This window comes from Crocodylus siamensis, chromosome 1, assembly GCF_052110815.1.
Source record: "Crocodylus siamensis isolate JL-2025a chromosome 1, ASM5211081v1, whole genome shotgun sequence".
In the NCBI taxonomy this organism is placed as follows: Eukaryota; Metazoa; Chordata; order Crocodylia; family Crocodylidae; genus Crocodylus; species Crocodylus siamensis.
The window spans coordinates 387,057,720-387,083,514 of NC_143395.1; the positions used below are offsets into that span (position 1 = coordinate 387,057,720).

Genomic DNA, 25,795 nt, shown 5'->3' on the forward strand with positions numbered 1-25,795 from the left:
GAAGAGTCAGGGGGAGAAGGTAACCTGTGTTAGGTTGGGTCAACCCATGCCAATCTAAAATTTAATTTTTATCAGATGAAAACTAACTTTAGATTGGTAGTACCATTTTTAGAGTGACTTAAGCCTCGTGAATGCTTGCACACCCAGCCACTTAGATTGTCTGAAGCTTGGTTAGGGTGCCTAATACTTGTATGCAACCTCAGAATGCAACCATAAAGAGATATTACTAGCCTATCGTGCAACCCCATGCCCACTCACCCTCACTTTCTAGCTGTTAGTATAATGGTGCTCAACCTTCTGGCTCTATTGGCAGGATGAGTGATATGGGGCCAGCATCTGGGCTGGTTCCTGTGGCCGGAGTTGGTATGTGGGCTGACTCCATGCTGGATCCAATGTGGGACAGTGTCATCTGGCTTACGGGGCTCCCCACAGGTGTGGCCCCATGAGCTAGATTTGGCCTGTGGGCTGGAGGTTGAGCACCACTGGTTTAGTATAGCCATTTCTGATGTTTTACTATGTTTGGATGTTCTGGAATCTTCTTTGCTGGAGGTTTCTAAGAACAGGTTAGACAAACAGGGTCTACACATATTTCATCCTGCCTCAATGAGGAGGCTTCAACTAGATCTCAGGGTTCCTTTTCAAAATTCAATGATTTTAAATAATTTATAGTAAAACATCGCAATCTTTAAACACTGGTGATCTGGAAAGCATTTGAGTGGATTAATCAGAACAATGTTACAGTGGCTGAGTTCAGCTACCTGATTCAAATTGCAACAGGTTCTGAGTGACGGTGTAGTTTTTAACTCCTCTGCTATCTTCATCACTCCAATCAAGTTGTTTTTCTTCTCTTCAATGTGCTGCTTAACCTTCACAACATCAGATACATAATTGCCTGTATTCTTCTCTAATTCTGCATGCAAGTGCTTTTTCCTAGAAATATATCAATTATCCAGATTATTTTTCAGAATTCAACAGATAATGCAAAAGTACAGACCAAACTAAAACTAACCCCCACCCTCAAAACCACAACATTTTAATAGAACCATGTCACAGCTAGGTATTTGTGAAGAAAGGATGAAAGAACTAAGATGTTTTGGTCTGGAAAAGATAAGATGGAGGGAGGAATTTGATAACTGGATTCAAAATACCTGAAGGGCAGTTATAAAAAGAAAGAATGTAGACAATTCTCTGGGGCCACAGGGGACAGGACCAGATGGCTTCAAACTGCAGCAAATGAGATGGCCTAGACTGAGACCATCTAAGTCCTGTCTAACTAGAACAAATGGCCTCAAACTGCAGCAGAGGAAATTTAGGTTGGAGAATAGGAAGAACTTTCTAACTAGGGTGGTCAAGCACCAGAACAGACTACCTAGAGAAACTGTGGAATCACTATCCCTGGAAATTTCAAAAGCAGTTTCGATAGACCCTTGGCTGGGATGGTCAAGTGAGAGTTTCCTTGAGCAGGGGACTGGACTAGATGACCTCCTTGAGGTCCCTTGTAGCCCTACTTTTATTCCCAAGCACCAGTTCTCCCTCCCCTTTTAAAGCAGGTAAAAATATTTGTTTTCTGGGTATGGACAAACACACTTTTGTTACAGACAGTGTGCTTACTGGTCCATGCCTTTTCTTAGGTTTTTTGAATTTTGAAAATTGAAAGAATTTAAGTCCCGCATACTTAAATATAGGACTGAAAACTGAGATACAACTTTAAAATGTACTGTATTTACTCACATACCACATGCACCTTTCCCCAAAAATATTTTTCCAAATTAAGGTATGTGTCAAGCAGGAAAACTAATTTTCTCCACCTACCAAACTCAGGGAGGGAAGGGAGAGAGTTCATCCTTCAAAGTCAAAGTCAGAGCTACAATGTTAACTGTTATAGAGCCACTGTCAAATTAGCAGTTTTTGACTGAGCTGCTGCTAGTTCACCAATGACTGAGGGTTAACACCTTAGTTTTGCTAGAGCAGCACTGGCCAGGATTTAGCTATGATGTCAGGACCCCTGCAGTGACAATTCAGCTATGACTGAAAAAAGCTTTTTCTCTTCATTCTGCTGTCCTAAATAACATATGCATCTTATCTGAGGACATGTAGTGTACAAGAAAGTATGGTAGTAAGATTCTTCCGCTATTTTTTTTAAAGACTCCTTCAGCAAAAAACCCCCCACAAGACCATTCAAGTATAAAAAAAAAAATACAATTATTAAAAGGTTAAAAGAAAAGCCTGCTGAGATCATCACTGTTTTTGGTTTTATTTACTGGAGTTATTTACTGTCAGCTGAAGATTTCAGACTGGGGGCTTTCCTTCTTGTACTGTTTTAACACATACAATAGAAATACGTGAAATTTAATCTTAGAAAAATAACAAGTAGACATAAATAAAATGAATAACTTCTCTCTTAGCAATGAAAATACATTTTGAAGGTCTGTTCATAGTAAAACCAAAATAAAGTTACTAAGGATCTAAAATATTAAGGAAGAAGTGAAACCAGTTAAATGATTTTTAAGTCTTTGTCCAGAAAACAAAAACACAGAGTATTACCTTGATTGAAGGGAAGCAATTAGATTACTAAACTCTTTATCCACAATTTCTGCAATCTTGCCTTCATCCTTCTTTGCCTCAGATTCCAAATATTCCAGTATCTATTTCATTTAAAACATTAATAAATAAATGTATATTAACTTATTTACACAAAATAAGCAGCATTTATTTTAAAAATTCACAAAACCAATGACTAGAAACACAATGACAAACATTGCAGAAGCAGTGACATGTGCCATACTATAAAAATGTGATCAAATCTAGTAGCACTGTGATCACTGTGTAGGACTAGTAATCAAAACGTCAAGAAAACAAACTGAAAAAAAATCAGTGTAGATACAGCAAAACCAACTGTTTGTAATATCTTTTAGAAGACGTGGACAAATTTGAGTATCTGAAATCCAAAACAAAAAAAAACAACCCAGAAAAACATGGGGAGGAGACTAAGATAGCCAGAATTATATACTAGTGGCAAGATCTACACTTAGGCAGCTGAACAGAATAGTTATTGAACAGAAATGTAAAATCAGGACTACCACATGGTAGTATAGTGATGTGTGAAAGTTGACCTACAAAGTCTTTGGAAGGAGGTAGAATATTTTATATATTGAAACCTGCAAGTTTTCTGACCAAAACAGACAAAGACAGACAGAAGAGAGAATTAAGCAAAGAACAGCATAATGTAATTCAAAGGAAGTGGACAGGTCACAGGTTAAGAATGGGAGATGAAAAAATACCTAAAACTGGTGATATTTCAGACACCAACTGGGAAAAGGGCAAAGACCCAGAGACACATGAAAGAAGACTGTAGAGAAAGAAAGGAAGGAATCTGAAACAGGATGGTAAAAATCAAGAAGAGCAGCTGACAGAAGGTGGAGAAGCTTCTATGTAGATTGTATGTGCTACACAGGAACATACTTGAGTATACTCAGACAGCATCAGCCTGTAATGTTGACCCAGCTTATCTGTTGAAAATACCTTATTCACTTGGCATGGGAATAATTGTTTCAGCATAAAGTACCTTTATTCTGATATAACTGCATTCAACTTGGCAGTGGAGCAGAGACGCGTCACTGCATATATCTGTACAAGTGTTAAAGTTAGCATGCTGCAGAGAATGAAACAGAGAAATGAGAGGACACTCTCTTCTTGGAAGCCAGACTTTAGTATGTATATGCATATACGCACATGAATTTGAAGAAAAAAATTATATATACACAGAGCAAATTTGAAGATATATATATATTTTTCAAATTTTACAGTTAACACTATTTTGTTGACTGCTTTTGGATTACCTACAAGAAAAGTTTTCAAACTCTGTTCTTTTCTTGGGCTAGGTAGTTGGTGTAGAATATTCCCTCACAACTTTATTTTCATATCCTAGTATGGTCTTGCTGCAAATGCTTGATGACATTTCATACCATGCAGTTAAGAAGAACTACACTAAAACTGAATGCCAAATACATTTATTCATATCATAAAGTAAACCACGGGTAGGCAATGTTGTTTGGCTGGAGTGCCAAAAAACACCATTATGCCTACCTCAGAATGTGCTGCAGTGCCAGCATGGCAGAAAAACAAAATGAGGGCAAGGGGTACATGGCAGGATGCCCTGCTTTAGGCCCTTGCCCCCCACCCAAAGCCTCTGCCTCCCCAGCCCTACTGCCCCTTGCCCCCCACCCAAAGCCTCTGCCTCCCCAGCCCTACTACCCCTTGCCCTGCTCCCCCCACCAACAAAGCTGGGACACCGCAAGCCCTGCTCAGAGCAGCCCGGGCTCTATCACTGGCAGCTGCTTCCCGGAGCCGGGGCTGGCCTTGCGTGCCAAGCAAAATGGCCTTGCGTGCCACGCTCGGCACACATGCCAGGGGCTGCCAACCCCTGAAGTAAACCATTGTCCTCTTGGCACAATGTAGAGCAAGCATACCAAATTGAGGTCTTTTAACAATCTTTCAACAGAGATTTAATAGTTGAGCACTGCTGGAGAGATGTCATGTTACTAAAAATTCCTTCAAAATCAGAGAATTTGGAGAATAATAATACAGTACTGGTTTCAGAGATAATGGTACAACAAAGGTTCATATTCTGTACTAAAATCTGGCTCCCAAAAATAGGGTGTCCTTTGTAATTCTCTCTTGCATTCTCTGCAGCATACTAACTTTAACACTTCTACAAATATATTCAGTGATGCAACCCTGCCAAGGTGAATGCAGTTATAACAAAATAAAAGGTACTTTGTGCTGAAATAACTATTCCACACACAAAGTGAATAAGGCATTTTCAACAGATAAGCTGGGTCCACATTACAGGTTGATGTTGTTATCTGAGTATACTCATTTATGTTCCTGTGTAGCACATAAGCTAACAGAATAGCTCACAGAATATTCCAACAAATGGTATTTATATAAGTTTAAACTTGAATTACAAAAAAGGAAATGCGAGAACAAAGATACATTGATTGTGTAATCTGCATTTTGTGTTTTTTATTTAGATAAATAGTACCCATAATATTCATGAAGAATATTACTTAGAGAACCTTCAAATTTAGGAAGCACAAATCAACAACGCTAACTACTGAGTTGCTAGTGAGAAGTGATGATGGATTTTACCGTTATCCAGCAAAACCCGAAACAAGCTCAGTTGTTTACACATGTAACAATTCTTCAGAAGTCAAAGAGCAGGAGAGAACTTAGAAGGGATGAGAACAAGACAAACAACAGCAGTTCAGGCATTAAACAGAAATCTTTCTGTAAAAACCGTACTAAGTAATCTGATTTCACTCATCAGAGCAGAACTGGAATTAAATGTAGTTTGAAATATTTCATAAAGTGAATCAACCTCTTTTCACTCACCTTCTCTGCAGTATTTAACTGTTCAAGATTACAACGAGCCAGCTGCAAAGCTTCATCAATATCTTGTACGGTTATACTGTCCTGTGGAAAGAGCTGCCACAGAACTTTTAGTTTCTGCAGTATTCAAGTAAGTTTAAGTGGCTGACTACGTTTTCAAGTTATAAGATCTTTAAACAAGAAACCGGTATACAGCACATTTGCCATCTACTTGCATACAATAAATGACAGTTATTAAAAAAACTTACTGTATACTATAACCTCCTACAAAGAAATGAGTGCCTTACTAACTGCAGTTATTAGCGATGGTTCCATGTGTGGCATCTCTATCTTTAGAAGACATCTTCCAATATGTGAATTCAAGAACTTGCAGCCCAGAAGCATTCACTACAGTCACGCACACATTCAGAGGTTTAGGAATGTAGCTTAACAAGGTTCAATTGTTATGCACTTAATGCAGGACCAACATTCTGAAGAAACTGGGAAGATGCCTTATATTATTATGCCTTCATTATAATGAAATTTCAATTTGCAATATTACACAAATAAAATATTGCCTTATGTATCCTTACAGTGCATCTAAAAATCAGTAGATGATTTGAGGCTTGTCCTTTTTGTGGAAATGGGGACCAATTCCTGGTGTGACTACATGGACTGAATTGCAGAACTGAGCTCATGCAGTGAAGATGTTCAACCCATTGCATTCCCGAGGCATCTGTGGACTTTTTGCAAGTGTGGGTAGAAAATACTAGAAAGTTCACAAACACTAGAACATAGTATAGTCCTCCAGTTTTGGGCCCCACATTTTAAGAAGAATGGTGGAGTCATTCACAGACTAAACCTAACTTCTTAAAATATGGGGCCCAAAGCTGGATGCACTAACTCAGCTGAGGTTCAGCTAGCTCTGAGAATACCGCCGTTTATCACCTGCCAGGTCTTACATACAAATGGAAACTGTATTTGCTTTTGCTGGCTCATGTTGAGTTTGATTCACCACAAGGCTTCAGCCACAGCCCTTCCAACTCCAAAAGGTCCCTCAAAGTCTTTAGAAGAACGGTGGAGTCATTCACAAAAGGTCCAGGAAAATGTTGACCAAAAAGCCCAAGAATGAAACCCAAATTAGAATGGCCTAAAATGCTACCATGATAGCAACAAAGGTACCAAGAATTCTCATTAAGTGTGGCACCTGTGATGAGAAGTTTTTCTGAGATGGCTTCTCTTTGTTCTGGATTGGTTCTTGAGCAGGTCTAGGCAAGACAGGCTTCTGTCATGAGCCAATAAAGATAAAGACAAAGACAAGTAGAACTCCATGAGAGATATGGATCTAGGAGTTTTCAGCAGAAGATCCAGACACCAGTCTCTATGAAACAGATACTGGTACTTCTACTTATATATCACAAGGATTCTAGTATCAGAATAACCCAGACCCTGTAGACATTAAAGAAATAGCCAAGAGGAGACTCCCATTCAGAAGAGATCCACAGAAAATCTTTTGACATCTTAAAAGCACCTTCTTTAGAGAGGAACTGGTACCATGTCATAGAAAATTCAGGGTGGAAAGGACCTCAGGAAATCATCTAGTCTATTGGTTCTCAACCCACTGCCCACACATGACCCAATCAGCCCACTGGTGAGGCCCGTGTGATGTCCTGTTAAATGGATACAGGAAATAAGTTGTGTGGGTCAGCTCTCAGTGTGTCATGTGTGCCCACATGACATACTTAGAGCTGCAAGTGTAGCCCACTATGGCAAATAGGTTGAGAACCACTGATCCAGTCCAACCCCCTGCTCAAAGCAGGATCAAAAACAGGACCATCCCCAACCAGATCATCCCAGCCAAGGCTTTGTCTAATCAGGGCTAAAAAGCCTCTGAGGATGCAGATTCCACCACCTTTTTGGGCAGCCTGTTCCAGGGCTTTACCCTGGAACCCTCCTAGTGGCAAAGTTTTTCCTAATATCTAACCTAAACTTTTCTTCCTGCAACTCAAGACCATTGTTTCTTGTTCTATTATCTGCCACCACCAAAAACAGACTACATCTATCCACTTTGGAACCTCCCTTCAAGAAGTTGAAGGCTGCTATTAAACCCTTCCTCAGTCATGTCTTTTATAGACTATATCAGAAGTCATGTGCCCCAGCCCCCTAACCATTGTCATTGCCCTCTCTTGGACTCTCTCCAATTTGTGCACATCCTTTCTATAATGGGGGCCCCAGAAATGGACACAGGACTCAAGATGTGGCCTCAACAGTACCATATGAAAAGGAATAATCACTTCACTCGATCTGCTGGCAATGCTCCTACTAATGCAGCCCAGTATGGCTGTTAGCTTCCTTTGCGACAAGGGCACACTCACTGTTGGCTCATGTTCAACTTATTGTTCACTGTAACCCCAAGTCTTTTTCTGCAGACCTGTTGCTTAGCCAGTCAGCTTCCAGCCTGTATCAGTGCACGGAACTGTTCCATCCTAAGTTCAGGGCTTTGCACTTGTTGTTGTTGAACCTCATGCAATTTATTTTGTTCCAATCCTCCAATTTGTCTAGAGCTCTCCAAATCCTTCTCCTATCTTCCAATGCATCTACTATTCCCCGCAGCTTGATGTCATCTGCAAACTTGCTGAGGGTGCGCTCCATTCCAGGCTGCTGCTGAAGATATTGAACAAAACCAGCCCTTGAGGCATTCCACTTGATAGCAGTTGCAAGCTAGACATCAAGCTATTGATTACTAACTTTAAGCCCAATGGTTGAGCCACTTTTCTATCCGCCTTACAGTCCATTCATCCAGCCCGTACTTCTTTAGCCTGCCTGAGAGAATGCTGTGGGAGACCATATCAAAAGCAATCAGGCTGGTCAGGCATGACTTGCTGTTGGTGAATCTATGCTCACTGTTCCTAATCACCTTCTCCTTCAAGTGTTTAGAAATGGATTCCTTGAGGACCTGCTTCATGATTTTTTCAGGGTCTAAGTTGAGGCTGCCCTGTCTGTAGTTCCCTGGATCCTCCTTCTTCCCTTTCTTAAAGACGGGCACTATATTTGCCCTTTCCCAATCAGAGACCTGCTCAGATCGCCACAAGTTTTCAAAGATAATGGCCAGTGGCTCTGCAATCACATCAGCCAATTCCTTCAGTGTGTCCATCGCATCTGGGCCCATGGATTTGTACACAACCAGCTTTCCTAAATAGCCCATAATCTGTTGTTTTGCCACTGTCTTCTGCTCACCTCCTCTCCAAACTGTGCTGCCACATGCAGTAGTCTGGGAGATGACCTTGCCTGTGAAGACCGAGGTGAAAACGGCATTGAGTACTTCAGACTTTCCCGCATCATCTGACTCTAGTCTACATTCAGAAAGGGACCCACTTTCCCTGACCTTTCTCTTGTTACTGACATACTTGTAGAAACCTTTCTTTTAAGCCTTCACTTTCCCTTGCTAGCTGCAACTCCAGCTGTGATTTGGCCTTCTTGATTTCATCCCTGCATACCTGAGCAATACTCTTATGCTCCTCCCTAGTTATTTGTAAAAGTTTCCACTTCTTGTAAGCTTCCTTTTTGTGTTTTAGCTCACTGAAGAGTTCCCTGCTAAGCCAAGCTGGTCTTCTGGCATACTTGCTAGTGTTTCTATGCACTGGGATGATTAATTCCTGCACCCTCAGTAAGGTTTCTTTAAAATACAAGGAGTCCTGGAAAGTTGGTTGTATTTCAGAGGAGCCTCCCATGGGATCTTGCCCAAAGTCTGCTTTTCTGAAGTCCACAGTCCTTACTCTGCTGTTCTCCATCCTTCCTTTCCTCAGAATCCCGAACTCAATCACCTCATGGTCACTGCTGCCCAAGTTGCCATCCACTAGTACATTCCCCACCAATTCTTCCTTGTTTGTGAGCAGCAGGTCAGGAAGAGCATGTTTCCTAGTTGGCCTCTCCAACACCTGCACCAGGAAGTTGTCCCTACCACACTCCAAAAAGTCCCTGGATTGCCTGTGCACTTCCATATTGCCCTTCCAGCAAGTGCCAGGGAATAACACACATCCTTATCTGTTGAAGTGGTTGTCTCAATTTTATTATGATGTACACCAAATAATCTGGAAGACAGAATTAAGGGCACTTGATTTGAAAGAGGCCAAGAAGTGATCAATTTAGCTAAAGATTTGTGCTGCTGCACAAAAACAAGAGAAGAAGCTTTCACAGCCACTGAGGACTTACACTGCCCATCAAATATGGAACAAACTGACTTAAAGTGAGGAGTCTTAGTGAATACAGTAGCATGACGGTGATACTGTAGCCTCTACTAGTTTAGTCTGGTTAGCATGGGTAGCAGCAGCAGTAAAAACCACTGTGGCATGTTTGTTATGCACATGTGCATATGTTTGCTATGACTTAGCACATGTCTTCTATCCAAGTAAGATTTCACAATCATTAAATAGCTCATACTGATCAACAGCATGGACTTGAGCATGACCTAACAAGCTTTCTTTCATTTCATTTAATTCATTCCTACCCTGAGCATCATGTGCAACTGACTGGCCTGAAGATGCTTAATGAAAAGGCTCAGTACATTTTTGAGAAACAGCTCTCAGAGCCAGAAGACTTGTTAGCTCTCACAGTTGCATTTCTGGCATTAATAAAAACTGGATTACTGATAGCAGATTGAAATTACTTCACAAACACAGAGTTTGTCTTCAAGGGTCCATAATTTGTCTTGCAGTTTTCACACAGATTAGGTTTGAAAAGCTAAAAGTTGTTTCTTCATATTCATTTGAAGTTGGTAACTGCAGCAAACATATTGAAATGCTATCTCTGGGATAGGAGAAAATTGGTGCTTTAATCCCTCCCAAACAGATTATTTCGTTCTAGTGAGCTGGATCTCTTTATTAAAAAAATAGAATTACCTTTTTTGAAGGGATGTCATGTGGATCGCAGACTTCATCTCTTTCAAGATGTCCAAGGTAACATTGTTTCAAATCTAAAAAGCAAGCACATGAAACAGTGTTCACAATTAACCAACTAGGAAGTAATTTATCAAACGGGTAGAGACCAGTAAGGTAGGTTGTTGCTCGTAAAGAAGGGGATATACATTAGAGGTTGACATTTTAGCTCCTCTGAAATAAAATTTTTGCTGGAGACTACTGTAATTTCATAATTTTACTTTAGATGTTGTTTTTTAAAAGCTAGGAATGGGAAGTTAGCAAAACAAGGAAGATTGCTTATCCATCAGACAACAAATCCATCTAAGGACAGGGTAAAGCAGGGATGGGCAATTATTTTGGCTGGAGGGCCACTTAGGATCATTTGACCTCCGCCCACCCACACCTTGCACCACAGCAGCTCACCAAAACTCCCTCTCTGGCCTGGGCCTGCCTAGGTTTTCCATTTAAAATCTGCAAATTCTCCAATTAAAAAACATCCCAAATTTTGGGGAGGGAGGGATCTCCATGGAGACTGTCCTGGGACCTCTGCAGGCAGGATGCGCTAGGCTGGGCAGATGGGATGGGGCTGTGGGCAAGTGGGGAGTGGCATCTAGGATCGTGGGACAGTGATAGCACAGGGCCAGGGCCTAGGCAGAGCTGCGATTTACTCCCTGCATGTTCCTGTGATGGGTACTAGTTTCACAGGCAGGGATGTGTGGGAAGCATACCACAGCTCTGCCCAGACCCCACACTGTCATCACCCCATGATCCCGTGCTCGCCTGTCCCATTCTGGGATGCTGCTCCCTGCCTATCTGCGGCCCCCTCCTATCTGCCTGTCTGAGCACACTGTGCCTATGGGGGTCCTGAGCCGGTCTCCATGGAGACCCCACCCTCCAACTCCATCCAGCGCTCCTGGCAGTGGGTGTGTGGTGGACCAGCAGGAGTGCTAGGGCAGCAGGGTTAGGTTCAGTAGCAGCAGTGACACTGGCAACAGCAGTTAAAAGGAGCTGGGGCTGCCAGAAAGCTGAGCCTGGCCACTGTAATGGCCAGGCCCGCTGCAAGCCTGGGGGCACATGCTATGGCCCAGGCTGCCCCTCTTGCCTGGGTCAGGCAAGCTAAGGTACCTGCTATAGGCTGGATAAAATCCCTTGGTGGACCAGATTTGGTCCACGGGCTGTATTTTGCCTACTCCTGTGGCAAAACAATCAGAGGAAATGCAAAAAAGCAGTAAAAAATACCACACAAGGAATGTATAGCTATAATATGGAAGAAAAATCCATTCTTGCACAATGTAGCTAGATTCCTTCCATAAATTATATAATGTATTAAGTAATAATATAAAAATCTCTTTCCATTTATTTTTTCTTCCCTTTGGAAAAAATGTCCAAATTAATGAGCGCGTTTTAAAATTAAGGCTAAGAAAGTAAACACAAACATTTTATAGTGACTGCATATACTCTGAAGATCAATAATGGAATGGGGAAGGTCTGTTTAGTATCTATTATTTTTATGGTAATAATCAGGAATCCGTGGGGAAACACAGATTTTCCCCTTTAAAGAAGAAAAACACAGGAAACTGCAAGTTTCCTCTTGAAGGCTAGCGGTATTCCAGCCTGTAAAGAGCTGCTTGGGGCTGGGGAAATTGTGGGGGAGGCAACTGAAGACAGGGGGAGCCACGGGCTTATGCACATGTACACACACATGGCTGGCATATAACCAGGCAGGGTGGTAGGAGCAGCTGGATATAGGCAAGTTTATGGGACAGGATGCAGAGTTGGAGGGCCAGGGTACCATCCAGGGCCTAGGGGGAGGGAGAGGAGTGTGTGTTGGGGCTGCAATGGGGTGGAAGGGCAGGAGCGAGGGGCACTGGCATGACTGGAGGGGTTAGGGGACTGTGGGTCAGGAGTGAGGGAACCAGCCTGGATGGGGGGGGGAGCGGGGGGGGGGGCTGCAGGTTGGGAGTGAGGGACACCAGCATGGCCAGGTGCAGGGCTCCAGCTTATCAGCATCACAAAGTAGCTGTGGGGGGTGGAACTGCTGCAGCTGTACCCATGTCCTGGTGAGCAAAGGAGGCAGGGAGAGCTCTGATTTTCCATGATACAAAAACCAAACCAAAACAAATATATATGTAGTTAGAATTTATTATATTATAAATGATTGTGGCACTGGTAGGCTTCCAACTTGCTTTAAAATTGTAAATGTATCAATAAACCACTCATACCCATTTTATACACCTATACATAGTGGCATTTTTTTTCCTTTAAATGAAAAGTCACAGAAAAACACTCATTTTGGTTGTTTTAAAACAGAGAATTTGGGATTTTGAAACAGAGAAAGCCACAATCCCTGCTAATAATAATAATAAAAAAATCCTGACTGAACTTGTCAACAGGCTGTTGCTTCAGCAAACAGTTTGTATTATGTACAGACTGACGTTAAAATATTTGCAAAGGTAAAGAAGTAATCCTTAATTATCATTCAAAATACAACTCTAATTTGAATGTTTTATTACAGAGCATTCACTCTAAAGCCACGTTTCTGAGCTACCAAGCAGCTTTCAGAATACTGTCACATTAACTTTCCTGTGTCTCGTTTTTATTAAATGCGTTGTCATTTTCTATTGGGTTTAATTTGGTCAAAATAAAATACAAGTAGGGTAGTACAACTAACACACTGAAAATCTAGACAAGAATGTAAATAGCAACATTCTTTCTAAAAAATACCATTTTTAGAAGTATTTTTCTGCTGTTCCCTGCCTTAACTGCCAACCTAGAACATTGCCTTCAACATACTAAGCACTCTCAAAATAGACAAAGAACTCAAATGGAAATAAGGTAAACTCAAACGATAACCCCTCTTCCAAAAATCGAAGCCTGTAACTAGCTACACAGACTGCAGACCTTTAAGAAACGTGTATTGTCCATCATCTTCTGTACTATGTACTCCTTAAGTAGGCCTTAGGTTGCTTATTAAAAGTAGATAAATTTAAGCTAAAGCCAAGTTAACAAAAGGCAGGAAGGGAAATGCCATCAAAATAACTCATTCACGTGGAAATGAATGTTAGGAGTAAGGTTAGGTCAGTTCTAGGGCACCAAAATCTACATTAATGGTTTAAGGCTAGTTTAACTATAGCAGGGCTGTCCAACTGGTAGCTTGAAGGCTGCGTGCAGTCAAACCCTTCACAGTTCACGTTACTGTGGCACCTGGGGTCTCTAGGCTCCTCTTACCTCCTCTGGCTTTTGGTTCTTGTTCTCCTCCCCGCCCCCCACCCCCATTCCAGGGGAATGGGTCAGCAGGAGGGCACTGCATGCATACCAAGAGGGAGAGCCAAACTACCAGCATGGGAAGAGAGGGTGCAACCACAAGACCCAGACTACTCATCCTGCATCCAGGGCCAGAAGACCCAGGCTGGTAGTGTTAAGCTAGAAGTTGGGGAGATGGGGGAGAGCTGGGCTGCATGCATTGTTTGCATGGCAAGGGAGGCAGAAGACCTGGACTGCTGCGGGACAGGGAGGGAACTGGGAGCCTATAGCTCATGCAGTGTGCAGCCCCAGGGTCCACAGTCTACACAACACATAGCCCCCAGCTGCCCAGCAGTTGTACAGCCCTGAAGGATGTCCTAAAGCACCTTTTACCATATCTGTGCTACTTTCATTTAGCAACTTTAAGTTTTAGATTGCAACAAGCAAGATAAAAAGGAACCATTGTCCTAAGATGAGGTTAATGTCTACAGATGCATGCAAATCAGTTATTCTTAAAACACATTCTCCAAAACTTGGGTAAGATTTCTCTAAGAGGCAGGCCACCTGTTAGGAATTTTTAAGATTTTAAACTTAAAATTCAACAGAAAGAATAATCTTAAAATCTAAAATTACCAAGTATTGGGTTACAAAGATACATTATCTAATTATGTTCTTGTTATCTATTGGTTTGTATTGTATTATCCTTCATTTTCTTGTAATAATCACTTTAGGACCTTTAACAAAGTTTCTCTTTGCATTCACTCCATTGACAGAGTTGATCTGGTTAGAACAGAGACTGCTTTAACTTCTGGAACCCCAAATTAACTCTGGAGTTCAACAATGCATCTAGGAAGTATTAGACAAAACTTTTCAAACTGAAGACAAATAATTAGAATCAAGCCCTTACCTTCCAGATTCACCTCTTTGTTTAGTGAGCGACACACACAATGTTTTCTTCTGTATGATCTGGTAATGCTCTCTTGTAACGTTTGATGACATTTCCTTCAGAAGTTAAAATTTTAAGGTCAATGGGACATGACTATTTACAGTTCCTAACTCCCCCAAAATACAGCTCCCTTACTAAACATAATGTTATGTAGGACAAACATGCTTTCAAGTGGAGCCAAAAGACCAACAGAAAAAAAAAATCTATGGTAACAACCACATCACTAACATAGGCATTACTGTAGTTAAAGTTCAAAATAGCTGACACGCGAGCTGGAAAAATACTGTACATATAATTCAGAGCAACTCAGTTTAATACAGTTATTCAACCAAAAGCAGTTTACTGAATAAATCAGTTCCGCTTTTGTGATAAAAGAACCATTCTATGCTCATATGCAAATTGCGTGACTGGAGAAGTGACTTGTTGACACAGTTTGCCACCATAAGAAGATATCCACATGGCTGCTGCAGGAAGCGCTGGGCAGCACTGAGGTGACGAGGCCATTTTTCCCCTGCACCAAGCATACTTCTGCCCCACCAGCTCTGCTGCTGCTGCAGCTGTTCAGTGTGAGCAGGCACAGGGCAGGGCAGGGCTGTGCATAGCTCCCTTCCAGTACTGCGGGGTTGGGGCCAGAAGCTGCCTAGAAAGGCAGTCCTGCATGGAGCCACCACAGCCCCACTGCATGCCCGGGGGTAGCAGGATGCACCCCAGGCAGGCAGTGCAGAGCAGGCAAGGGGGCTGGGTCAGGGCTGTGCTTGCATCCAGCTGATTGCTTCTGCTGGGCTCAGTCCAGAGAAGGTGTGGGGTGGGGCTTGGGCTGCGCTCTGTTGGCAGCGGCGGGGAGGTGCTGCATGGCACTTGGGTTCTGGGATGTTGCAGGGTAGGGTGGGTGATCGGCTCACAGGGCACTCCCATGCACACAACACCTTACCCACAAACTCCACAACCACACTCTCCCCCCCACACAATCACATTCCTCACAAACTCCACACTCCCACTCATGGGTCTCAGGGGGGAGCCCTGCTCACTACTCCCTGCACACCCCACCCCACCACACACACACTCCTAGCCACCCTCCCCCTCTACACACCCCACAAACCCCACACTCACCCACACATCCCTACAAAACACACCCCCATAAGCCCTCCATACCCACCCACATTCACACATACCCCAACATCCACCCCACAGCCACCCACAGCTCCCCACAAACCCCATGCCCACCCACCTACCCCCTGCAATATACAAGAGGAAGTCTTCATTTTGAGCTACTATCCAATCACCTTTATCTGTACACAATGCAAAATCTTTTAAAAATAAAATGTTATTCTGGAAGTTAGATTTTTAGTATATAATTTTCTTTTTCCCCTCTGGTTCCAAGATGGCAAACCCCGCTTCCCAAAAGAAACACTTCTGGGGCGAGAGCAGGGGTTTCTGGTGGCAAAGGTCAGGGGTTAGAGGGCGGGACTTCCAGTACCAAGATGGTGACCTGGGGGCAGGGTACCAGTCAAGGGGTGGAGCTACCCTTGCAGCCCTTGACAACTCACCAAAACTTGTTAAGCAGCTCTTCAGCCGAAAAAACTGCCTGCCCCCAAGTCAGTGTCCCACAGCTATTTTTAAACACGTGGGAGTTTAATACACATGACGCTGAGGCAACACTAGAGTGTTATAATTAGAATGCGGAACAGGCTTGATTAATCAAGTCTGCTCTTTCACATTCTAATAGAAAGTGAACAAACACATCTATAGGCAGACAAAGATTTGCACATACTTTATAGACTGCAATTTTCTTGTATGAAGTTCTTCACAGTCATCCATCTGGCAGAAATGCTTGTACTTAGTTACAGTGGTGATAGCCTTTCAAAAAAGAAAAGCAACAGAAAATATGAATTTAACAATTGTTACACTGTACCAAACAACAACACTTTACAGAGCTCATAATTTTATGCACCCATAATTATATAAAATCATTTAATCAAAGTTCAGATTAAAAAAAGTGAGTTGGCTGAAAAGACTTAATTATCAAGAGCCTTTTGAAGTTCTACAAAAATTTTGCCAGCATTTTGAGTTTTTAACACTAGAAGGCTGTATTTTAAGAACACGCGTACTATAACTGGGTAGACTGAACAGGATAAATGTCAAAGCCTTTAAATACAGCTACAGACCCATTTATTTCCACAGTATTTCAGATCAGACTGGTGCATCCCTCTTCTCTACTCTTGTGCCATGCCACTGATACCTCTCCTCCATGGCCTTCCCTGCTGCTCTCTCTTGCCTCCAACACTGCTGAATGTGGCCCTTTCCCAATGCCACTGGGAACAGGAATGGATGGTACATGATGGAAGTGGCAGCAGGAGGTCTGGGCACTGTGGATGGAATCAGCAGCCTGCCACTCTAAAAGATTACCAACCTCTGGCACACGGTAATATCTCGACTTCACAAAAAAGCATCATTTTCATCAAACAAGCCCTGATGAGGAAATTCAAGCTCTTATTGACAGAACAAGGAGAGTCAAACAAAACCAAGACACTTAATCACATTGAAGCAGAGATCCAAAAGAAAATTCAAGAGCAAAAAGAACAAGCGGCAGGAGGACAAAGAAAGGAGATACAAAAAAAGTGTACTTGGCAGCCACACTATTTATAATAGTTCCTTCACCACAACCAAAGCCATCTATGGGCCAAACACACTAGGAGACGTTCCTCTGAGGTCTGAGGATGGAACAAACACTCTTTAAAAGATAGCTCCATCAATGCACAGTAGAAGAAATACTTTCAAGAGATTTTGAAATGAGATTTTAGTGTCAAAGATAATACCAAAGACATTCCACAACACCCCCATAAGGACTATCTTGCAGACCTACGAACTTATCAAGAGGCTTTAAAGCCGCTGAGCAGATAATAAACAACAAAAAAGCATGCGGATCTGATAAAATCTGTAAGCATGGTGGGAACCCCCCACAACAAACCTCACCAAATACATGCCATTTTTCTGAAAATCTGGGAACATGAACAGATTCCCAGTGAGACTTAAGAGATGCATGGGGAGTGACTCTGAGAATGTGGGCAGGGGGACCTATGAGTTTTGTGACCACAGCAGGGCACAGGGCTGCAGCCTGACCATACCAGCTGATCATTTAATTAATGGTGTGATAGTAACACACCACAAAGTTATTCCACAAAAATATATGCAATAACTTTGTGGCTTATTCCTCCTTTCATCACAACATTAATTGATTGAACATCTGGCTGGGTGACAATTTAAGACTTAACTGATTATCAGAACTTAAGTGTAGATACTGCCTTAAGAGTACGGCTTTCTTAAAAAAATTAACACTCAAGTAAGACTAACCACTTTGCAAAAAAACAAGCCCCACAACAATTATTTATCCTGCTGTAATCCCACCTAATCACATGTAGCAACTAGGCTTCTGGGACATATTCTATGGTTCTTTGCACTGCAGTAAACTAAGTCACTATGGCAGTAGTTTTAAAACTTTTTAGATTCAAGACTCCACTTGAAAAATGCCACTTCTTACCTTTCACTTATTTTTTGATTGTGGAAAAATACTAGAGGAACTCTTCTGTTGCAATGAACTCAAAGACCATAACAGGCCAGAATGTTTTGGACGTCATGGGTTCCTACTTGAAATATCTGTGTTTATCCTGAAAATAATGTGTGGTGTGTACCTGGCACACCTATTGGTGCTAATATTGTGCAGCACCTTTAAAAGGATACCATGGGACCTTGCCTGAGAACCACTACATTATGAATTTCCCTGTGAACTATGGAGGAACTGTTAACAGTTAACAAGCCGTATTATTTTGAGTTTTGGCAGACCAAAGCCGACAGGCCAGCCAGCCAAAACAAAAGCATCACCATAGTTGATCTAAGCATCTGTGTGCAAGGATGGGACTAAGGTTAGGAAAAACTCAAGCCATGATTCAAGTTATCTTCATTACAAAGTTAATCTCTTACCGTTATTTACTGGAACAAACACATTTACTGCACACCAGTAAGACCCCATATGCAAACAATACTGAAAAAAAATGATTTTAAAAATGTATTTTTATTTGAAACAGTTGCATTAAAAGGTCAATAGTGATCAACAACTACAACTAAGTTGTTCTTTATAATAGGATATAAGTATGGCATCTGAGCTATCACTGGGCAGGATTTTCATTAGCAAACTAACTTGACATTTAGAAGTTACCAACACTTACCTCACAATCATGAGGTATTTTCATACTTGACCCATGTGCTACTGATAAACGTAATTCACAGATGTCCTGTCCACAATATGATGCACGGTGATAACTACCTGATTAAATCAATTATGGAGTAAATATTAGCAGTATCTAGATATAATTTCAGCATTTTTCACAGTTGAACATTTTTTAAAGTGACAGTTCCCATATAAAGCCACCCAATTTGCAAAAACATTAAGATTATTTAAGAAGAAAACAGGAATCTCAGGACAAAAAAAAAAAATCACAATTTCTAGCATTTATCAAAAAGATACTTGAAAAGAATGGTGGAGACAGAAAACAACAAAATCAAAACCAAACAAGTATAAAGACCCATGTCTTCCAAAGCCTAGCACTTTTCAACACAATTTTTATCCACAGCTATGTGGCTTTCTTGTGATTCAAATAATTATGAGCAAAACTGACGGGGCTCCAGTTATTTCAGGTGGACCCAAGTTCTCAGATTGTTCTGAAAGGGGAATTTACAAATACCAGGGAACATGATTATTTATAAAGATGTTAGAAACTGGTTACATCTTTTACATACACACTCATAGAGGCTGCCAACAGGCACTGGAAATTGTTTTGGGAGAGGAAGCAGCACAAGCATTCAGCCTGCAGCTGTCCTCTCCACTGCTTTTCATACCTTCGCTGGAGCAGGGATCAGTCTACGGAACAAGCGGGAATCATTCCTCCCAGTCCCAGGGGGACTGGTGTAGTAGGACAAAGCTCCCTGCCTGGTTCCCAGAGCAGACCTTCAGTAAGGGGGCTTAGCCAGGAGCACAGCTGGTGGCTGGCTCATAAAGTGTGGCACAGATGAAAGCTGTGCCCCCAGTCTCACCACACAACCAAGGCTGTCCCTGGGAACTCTCCATCAGTTTCTGCTACTGCCTCCAGGGAGTTCCCTCACTCATCCTTGTCTCCATGCAAGCAGCAGCTGCAGCAGCTAGCAGGCAGCCCTGGTCCCATTGTTGCCCAAAGGACAAACTCCTGCAAGACTGTTTCAGGCTGGACATAAGGAAGAATTTCTTTACTGTCCGAGCCCCCAAGGTCTGGAACAGTCTGCCAGCGGAGGTAGTTCAAGCACCTACATTGAACACCTTCAAGAGCAAATTGGATGCTTATCTTGCTGAGATCCTATGACCCCAGCTGACTTCCTGCCCTTTGGGCAGGGGGCTGGACTCGATGATCTCCCGAGGTCCCTTCCAGCCCTAATGTCTATGAAACCTGTCACTATGTGAAGAAACAGGCACTTCCCAGTCCAGGCTGCCAGTACCACCTTTGAAGTACGGTGCATGCAAGAAGCTGAGGACCAAGGAGGTGGTTCCTAGTCCAAGGTTGCTCACAGGCCAGGCACTTCAAAGTCTGTGCCAGCAACCCAGGGACTGGGGAGCTGCTTCCCATTGCCAAGGCTGCCGGCACGCCCTTTAAAACTTCCCAATGTGTGAGCAGTCCCTGACTAGGCAGCCATTTCCTAGTCCCAGGTAACTTGTATGCAGGGCACTAAAAGCCATGCCAGCAGCCCCAGGGCCAGGGCTGCAAGCTAAACACCCAGGGGTGGGCAGGACTCTGATTTCATTATCACCAGGTAGGGACAGGGATACATGCTAGACACCCTAAAGGGGGATTCTGCTCCCTAACTGCAGCTGCTGTCCTGTCCCAGCCACCCTGGCATCCTCACTGCCACAGAGCACCCTGCAAACTGTACAGTCTAACAAGAAACCTGCAAAAGCCAGAAACATGCCAAAATTTCTTTCCATTTCTGCACAAAACAGTTTCCAGCTTATGCAGACAAGCAAGTACTTCATTCCCAGTCAGACATGCCAAGGTGGGAGCTAGTCTCTGGCTGCTTCAAGCTCCCTCCCAGGCAGGTGCCAGTGCTTCATGGGGGTCCCAGCCTGGAGCCACAAGCAAAGTAGCCCAGGCGGAGGGCTGTGACCCGTGGAAGCACAGGAGAGGCACAGGAAGGCTCTACCGATACGAAAACAAGAGCCCAAGCCCCGTTGCCACCATCTCGACGAGAAGGCTCAGGGCTTTAAGAGCCCAGTCGCAGCCCGGGTTTTCCCGCCTACACGGGACGCCTCCCCCGACGCCCACGAGGCCCACCGACAGAGTCGCCTCAGCCCGGCCAGGACCTCGGCCCGCCGCGGGCAGAGCACGAAGCCCAGGCTCACCCTGGGGGTTCCAGTACCGCTGCCGCCCCGGGACGCCCGCCATCGTGCCCCGCTCCCTGCCTGCCGACCACGCGCCGTGAACGCCGCGCGCACGACACAGCCAATCAGGAGCTTGCGCTCCCTACTCCCAGCCAATCACGGCGCGGCGGAGACGCCTCTGGGGGGGCTGCCCCCCCACTCCAAGGGGACTCCAAAGGCAAGTGGGGGTGCATCACGTGGCCTCGGGGGAGGGGTGGGCTGGAGCGCGGGCAGTTGGGGGATTCGTGGAAGGAAGTAATGGCTCCTTGGTGACGGTTATTGGCCCAACCGCCTGCGGGGGGGTGGGGGCAGCAGCGGTGACGTTTACAGAACTGAGGCTGGGCATGTGGTGAGCACAAGCCCGCTAACATCTTTCTCCACGGGAGAGTTAGTCTACTACAAGAGGGCATAGAAAAGCCCCTCCTGGCTTCTTGCATATTCCCTGGCTCCTCACGGTGACACCAACAGTCCAGCCCTCTCAGTTAAATGCATTCATAGAGTTAGAAAACTAGGGTTGGAAGGGACCTCAGGAGGTCACCTAGTCCAACCCCCTGCTCCAAGCAGGACTGGCCCCAACGACATCATCCCAGCTATAGCTTTGTCCAGATGGGTTTTGAAGACCTCCGAGGATGGAGACTGCACCACCTCTCTGGGTAACCTGATCCAGAGTTTTAATGCCCTCCTAGTAAGAAAATTTCTCCCAGTATCTAACCTAAACGTTCCTGGTTGCAACTGAGACTTGCTTCTTCTGTCATCTGCCACCTCTGAGAACAGTCCAGCTCCATCTTTTTTCAAACACCCCTTCAGGTTGTTGAAGGCTGCTATTAAGTCCCCCCTCAGTCTCCTCTTCTCTAAACTAAATAAACCCAGTTCCCCCAGTCTTTTCCCGTAAGTTATGTCCCCCCTGCCCCTTCAACATTTTTGTTGCCCTTTGCTGGACTTTCTCCAATTTCTTCACATCCTTTCTGTAGTGGGCAGCCCAAAACTGAACACAGTAGTACAGATGTGGCCTCAGCAGTGCTGAATAGAGGGGAATAATCACTTCCCCTGACCTACTGGCAACACTCCTACCAACGCAACCCAGTATGGTGTTAGCCTTCTTGGCAACAAGGGCACTGCTGGATCATTTTCAGCTTATTGTCCACTGTAACCCCCAGGTCCTTTTCCACAGAGCTGCTGCCCAGCCAGTCAGTTTCCAGCCTGTACTGGTCAATGGGATTGTTCTGCCCTAAGTGCAGGACTTTGCACTTGTCCTTGTTAAACCTCATGAAATTCCTTTTGGTCCAATCCTCCAATTTGTTCAAGTCACACTGAATCCTAGCCCTACTCTCCAGCATATCTACTACTCTCCCCAGCTTGGTGTCATCTGTAGACTTGCTGAGGGTGCACTCTATGCCATCTTCCAGGTCACTGATGAAAACTCTGAACAAAACCAGCCCCAGGACCGACCCGTGGGGTACTCCACTTGATACTGTCGGCCAGCTAGACATTGCACCATTGATTACTACTCTCTGAGCTCAGTGTTCCGGCCAGTTTTCTATCTACCTTACAGTCCATTCATCCAGCCCGTACTTCCTTAGCTTGTCTGTGAGAATGCTGTGGGAGACTGTATCAAAAGCCTTGCTAAAATTAAGGTACACCACATCCACTGGTCTTCCCACATCCACAGAGCCAGTCATCTCATCATAGAAGGCAATTAGGTTGGTCAGGCATGACTTTACCCTGGTGGATCCATGCTGACTGTTCCTAATCACCTTCTTCTCCAAGTGCTTAGAAATGGATTCCTTGAGGATCTGCTCCATGATTTTTCCAGGAACTGAGGTGAGGCTGACTGGTCTGTAGTTCCCTGGATCCTCCTTCTCCTCTTTTTAAAATATAGGCACTATGTTTGCCCTTTTCCAATAATCCAGGACCTTTCCTGACTGCCATGAGCTTTCAAAAATGATGGCCAATGGCTCTTCAATCACATCCACCAACTCCCTCAGTACCTTTGGGTGCATCCCATCTGGCTCCATGAATGCGTACACATCTGGCTTTTCTAAGTAGTTCCTAGCCTGTTCTTTCACCAGTGAGGGCTGCTTACCCTTTCCCCAAACTGTTCTGCCTCCTATAGTCATCCGGTAGCTGACCATGACTGTGAAGACTAAGGCAAAAAAGGCACTGAGCACTTCAGCCTTTTTTGCATCCTCTGTCACAAGGTTACCTCCTCCTTCCAGTAAGGGATCCACACTTCCCCTGATCCTTCTCTTGCTACTGACATACTTGTAGAAACCCTTCTTGTTACTCTTCATATCCCTTGCTAGCTGCAATTCTAAGGGCACTTTGGGTATCCTAACTTCATCCCTGCATGCCTGAGCAATGCTTAAACTTCTCCCTAGTTATTTGTCCAAGTTTCTACTTCCTATAAGCTTCCTTTTTGTGATTTAGTTTACTGAAGAGTTCTCTAGTAAGCCAAGCTGGTCTTCTGCCATACTTGCTAGTCTTCCTGCAGATCGGGATGGTTTGTTCCTGCACTCTCAGTAAGGGTTCTTTGAAGTATAGCCAGCTCTCCTGGACTCCTTTCCCACTCATTCTGCTTTCCAGGGATTCTGCCCATGTGTTCCCCGAGTGAGTCAAAGTCTGCTTTTCTGAAGTCCAGGGCCCTTATTCTGCTGCTCTCCATCTTTCCTTTTCTTAGGACTGCTCTCTATCCTTCTTTTTCTAAAGGGAAGGGCCATAAGGATTAGTGGCATGGAGGGGCTTCCAGGTGAGGTCCCTGTTACACCTTACATATATTTAGCAATTGACTGGTGAAGCACCCAATAAATGTAGATGGGCCAACTGTGCAAAAATTATCACACCATAAAAATGACTATCCGGATATAAAGAGCCAACCAGCTATAAAGTTAGTGCTTGAAAATGTAGAATAACTCTATAGCTGATTTCTACCCAGCTTTAATTTGAAACCAGAGCAGGGCTGTATTTGAGGGACTAAAGAGGTGAGACTTATTCAGTTTAGAAAAGAGGCACTTGGGCGGCGGCAGGGGGGAATGGGACACGATAAGGGTTTACAAAATGCTAAAAAGCAGAGAGAAAGTAACTAGAGATTTACTGTTTACTGTCAATACAAGAGCTAGAGCTCACAAAGTGAAATGAGGTAGTAAATGAACAAAACAAAGTTCTTTTTCACACGGCATGTAACTTAAGTGTGGAACTCATGACACCAGATGTTGTGGACACTGACAGTTTAGCCATATTCAAAAAAGAGGTTGGATAAATTATTTTGGAGGAAGGGGCACCAGTAGCTATTGAACATGTTAGAGATTCAACCTCTGAATCAGAACTTCTTAGACCTTAAATGCTAGAGGGTGCAAGTGGGAGAGGAACAGAGGAAAAACCCTGGTTGTACCCAGTTCATTCTTCCTTTCAGTATCTACTCTCTGCCACTGTGTGACACAGGATACTGGGCAAGATGAACCTATGGTTTGATCCAGTAAATGGCAGTTCTTATGTTCTTATGTAATAATATAATAATGACTGATGATTGCTCTGTTCCTCCTGCCCATATGTTGTTTTTGCTAAGCATGGACACCTCCCCTTTGGATTTCTGTTCCAAATCATCTGAAGCAAAAGTTAGTGAAACCCACTGGATTTCTCCAGGTTTTTATGCCAGGGCTAGGGAAAATTGCATGTTTTAGATAGTTTGTATGTGAACCAATAAACCAACCCAGTTCAGCTGTAAAGTCAGTTAAGCAAAGCTAAGGCCATTTTATTAAATTAATATAGCCCACAGTTCAGCTAGGTTCTACCCAAGTTTATAATCTCAAGGATAAACATAAGGCTTACTCTTACATTTAAAACAAATGTAAAGGGGAGTGCTATGAGACTGTGATTCAGGCAGCAAAGCACAGTCTGCCACGCTGGTTTGTACTTAACATTTTTATAACTGTATTTCTGTGGTTGTGGTTTATGCTGACCACAGCTGCGTTTTGAGAAAGAAGCTGAAGGAGCAGATTTTGGTCCTTGTCACCCAAGAATGGAGAGGAATTCTAGTCAGAAAACCAGGAAGCTCTTACTTTTGGGCATTCACAAGGTCCAGTGGGGAGGCACTAGACAGACCACTTTACATTTACTGATTGGTTCAGCCGTTATTTGAATGTTTTACTCTCATTTCTCCTTTGAAAGTGGAGTAATATGGAAGAAAGCATGGTGATAAGAGTGGGAGGGAACAAAGGGAAGAATACTATTGTTGCGCCTCGGTAACCGGTGTACCCTTGACCTGCGAGCCTGGGTCGGCATGACCGGCTTGACGCGGAAGGGATGGATGACCGGACAGGTGGGGACTAGCGGCGAGTAGGAGTCAGGCGGCTTGGAGCGTATTGGTTATATGAAAAGTTTATTGTACTTACACTGCTGATGGTCGCAGTGTAGGCAGAAGAGCTGACTTGTTCAGTTACAGTGCATAAAACAGAACAGTCTAAAGGAGCCTGTTGGTTCACGGGGTTCCCAAGCTGAGCCCTTGCTTTCTAACCCGAAGGCTAGGTGCGGCTGCCCAACTTGGCAGTCCCAACTGGTCAACAGTTCATACAAAAGGAAGACTCTATAATGCACTTTCGATCAGTAAAGTTCCGAGAGCTCTTTGACAAGAAGGATGAACGAACTGGTAGGAAATGAATATACCAAAATGAAGGTCGATGGCGGGGAGCTGTCTGCGTGTGGCCAATCCGCTGACTGTGTCTCTTTGGTGTGCCTTTTGGCGGGAGTCTGTTCTTAGTTATAGTCAGCAGTGACCAATCGCTACATGCCAATTGTGAATATTTACTGACCGCCAATTATGTTCCTACACCAGTGACCTAAATACATCATTCATCTGACCTAGATACATTATTCATTTGACCTACT

General features: G+C 43.7%; 1 protein-coding gene across 1 annotated transcript in view; it reads right to left on the reverse strand.

Annotated features, from left to right (window-relative positions):
• The window catches only part of RNF17 (ring finger protein 17), a 111,445-nt gene extending 90,506 nt beyond the window's left edge, over nt 1-20,939 (reverse strand). The window contains 8 exon segments of the mRNA XM_090031753.1: nt 759-930; nt 2,545-2,645; nt 5,395-5,508; nt 10,269-10,342; nt 14,437-14,531; nt 16,247-16,332; nt 18,699-18,796; nt 20,897-20,939. Of these exon segments, the coding sequence (XP_089887879.1) occupies nt 759-930; nt 2,545-2,645; nt 5,395-5,508; nt 10,269-10,342; nt 14,437-14,531; nt 16,247-16,332; nt 18,699-18,796; nt 20,897-20,939 (783 nt within the window).
• Between the last annotated feature and the right edge of the window lie 4,856 nt (nt 20,940-25,795).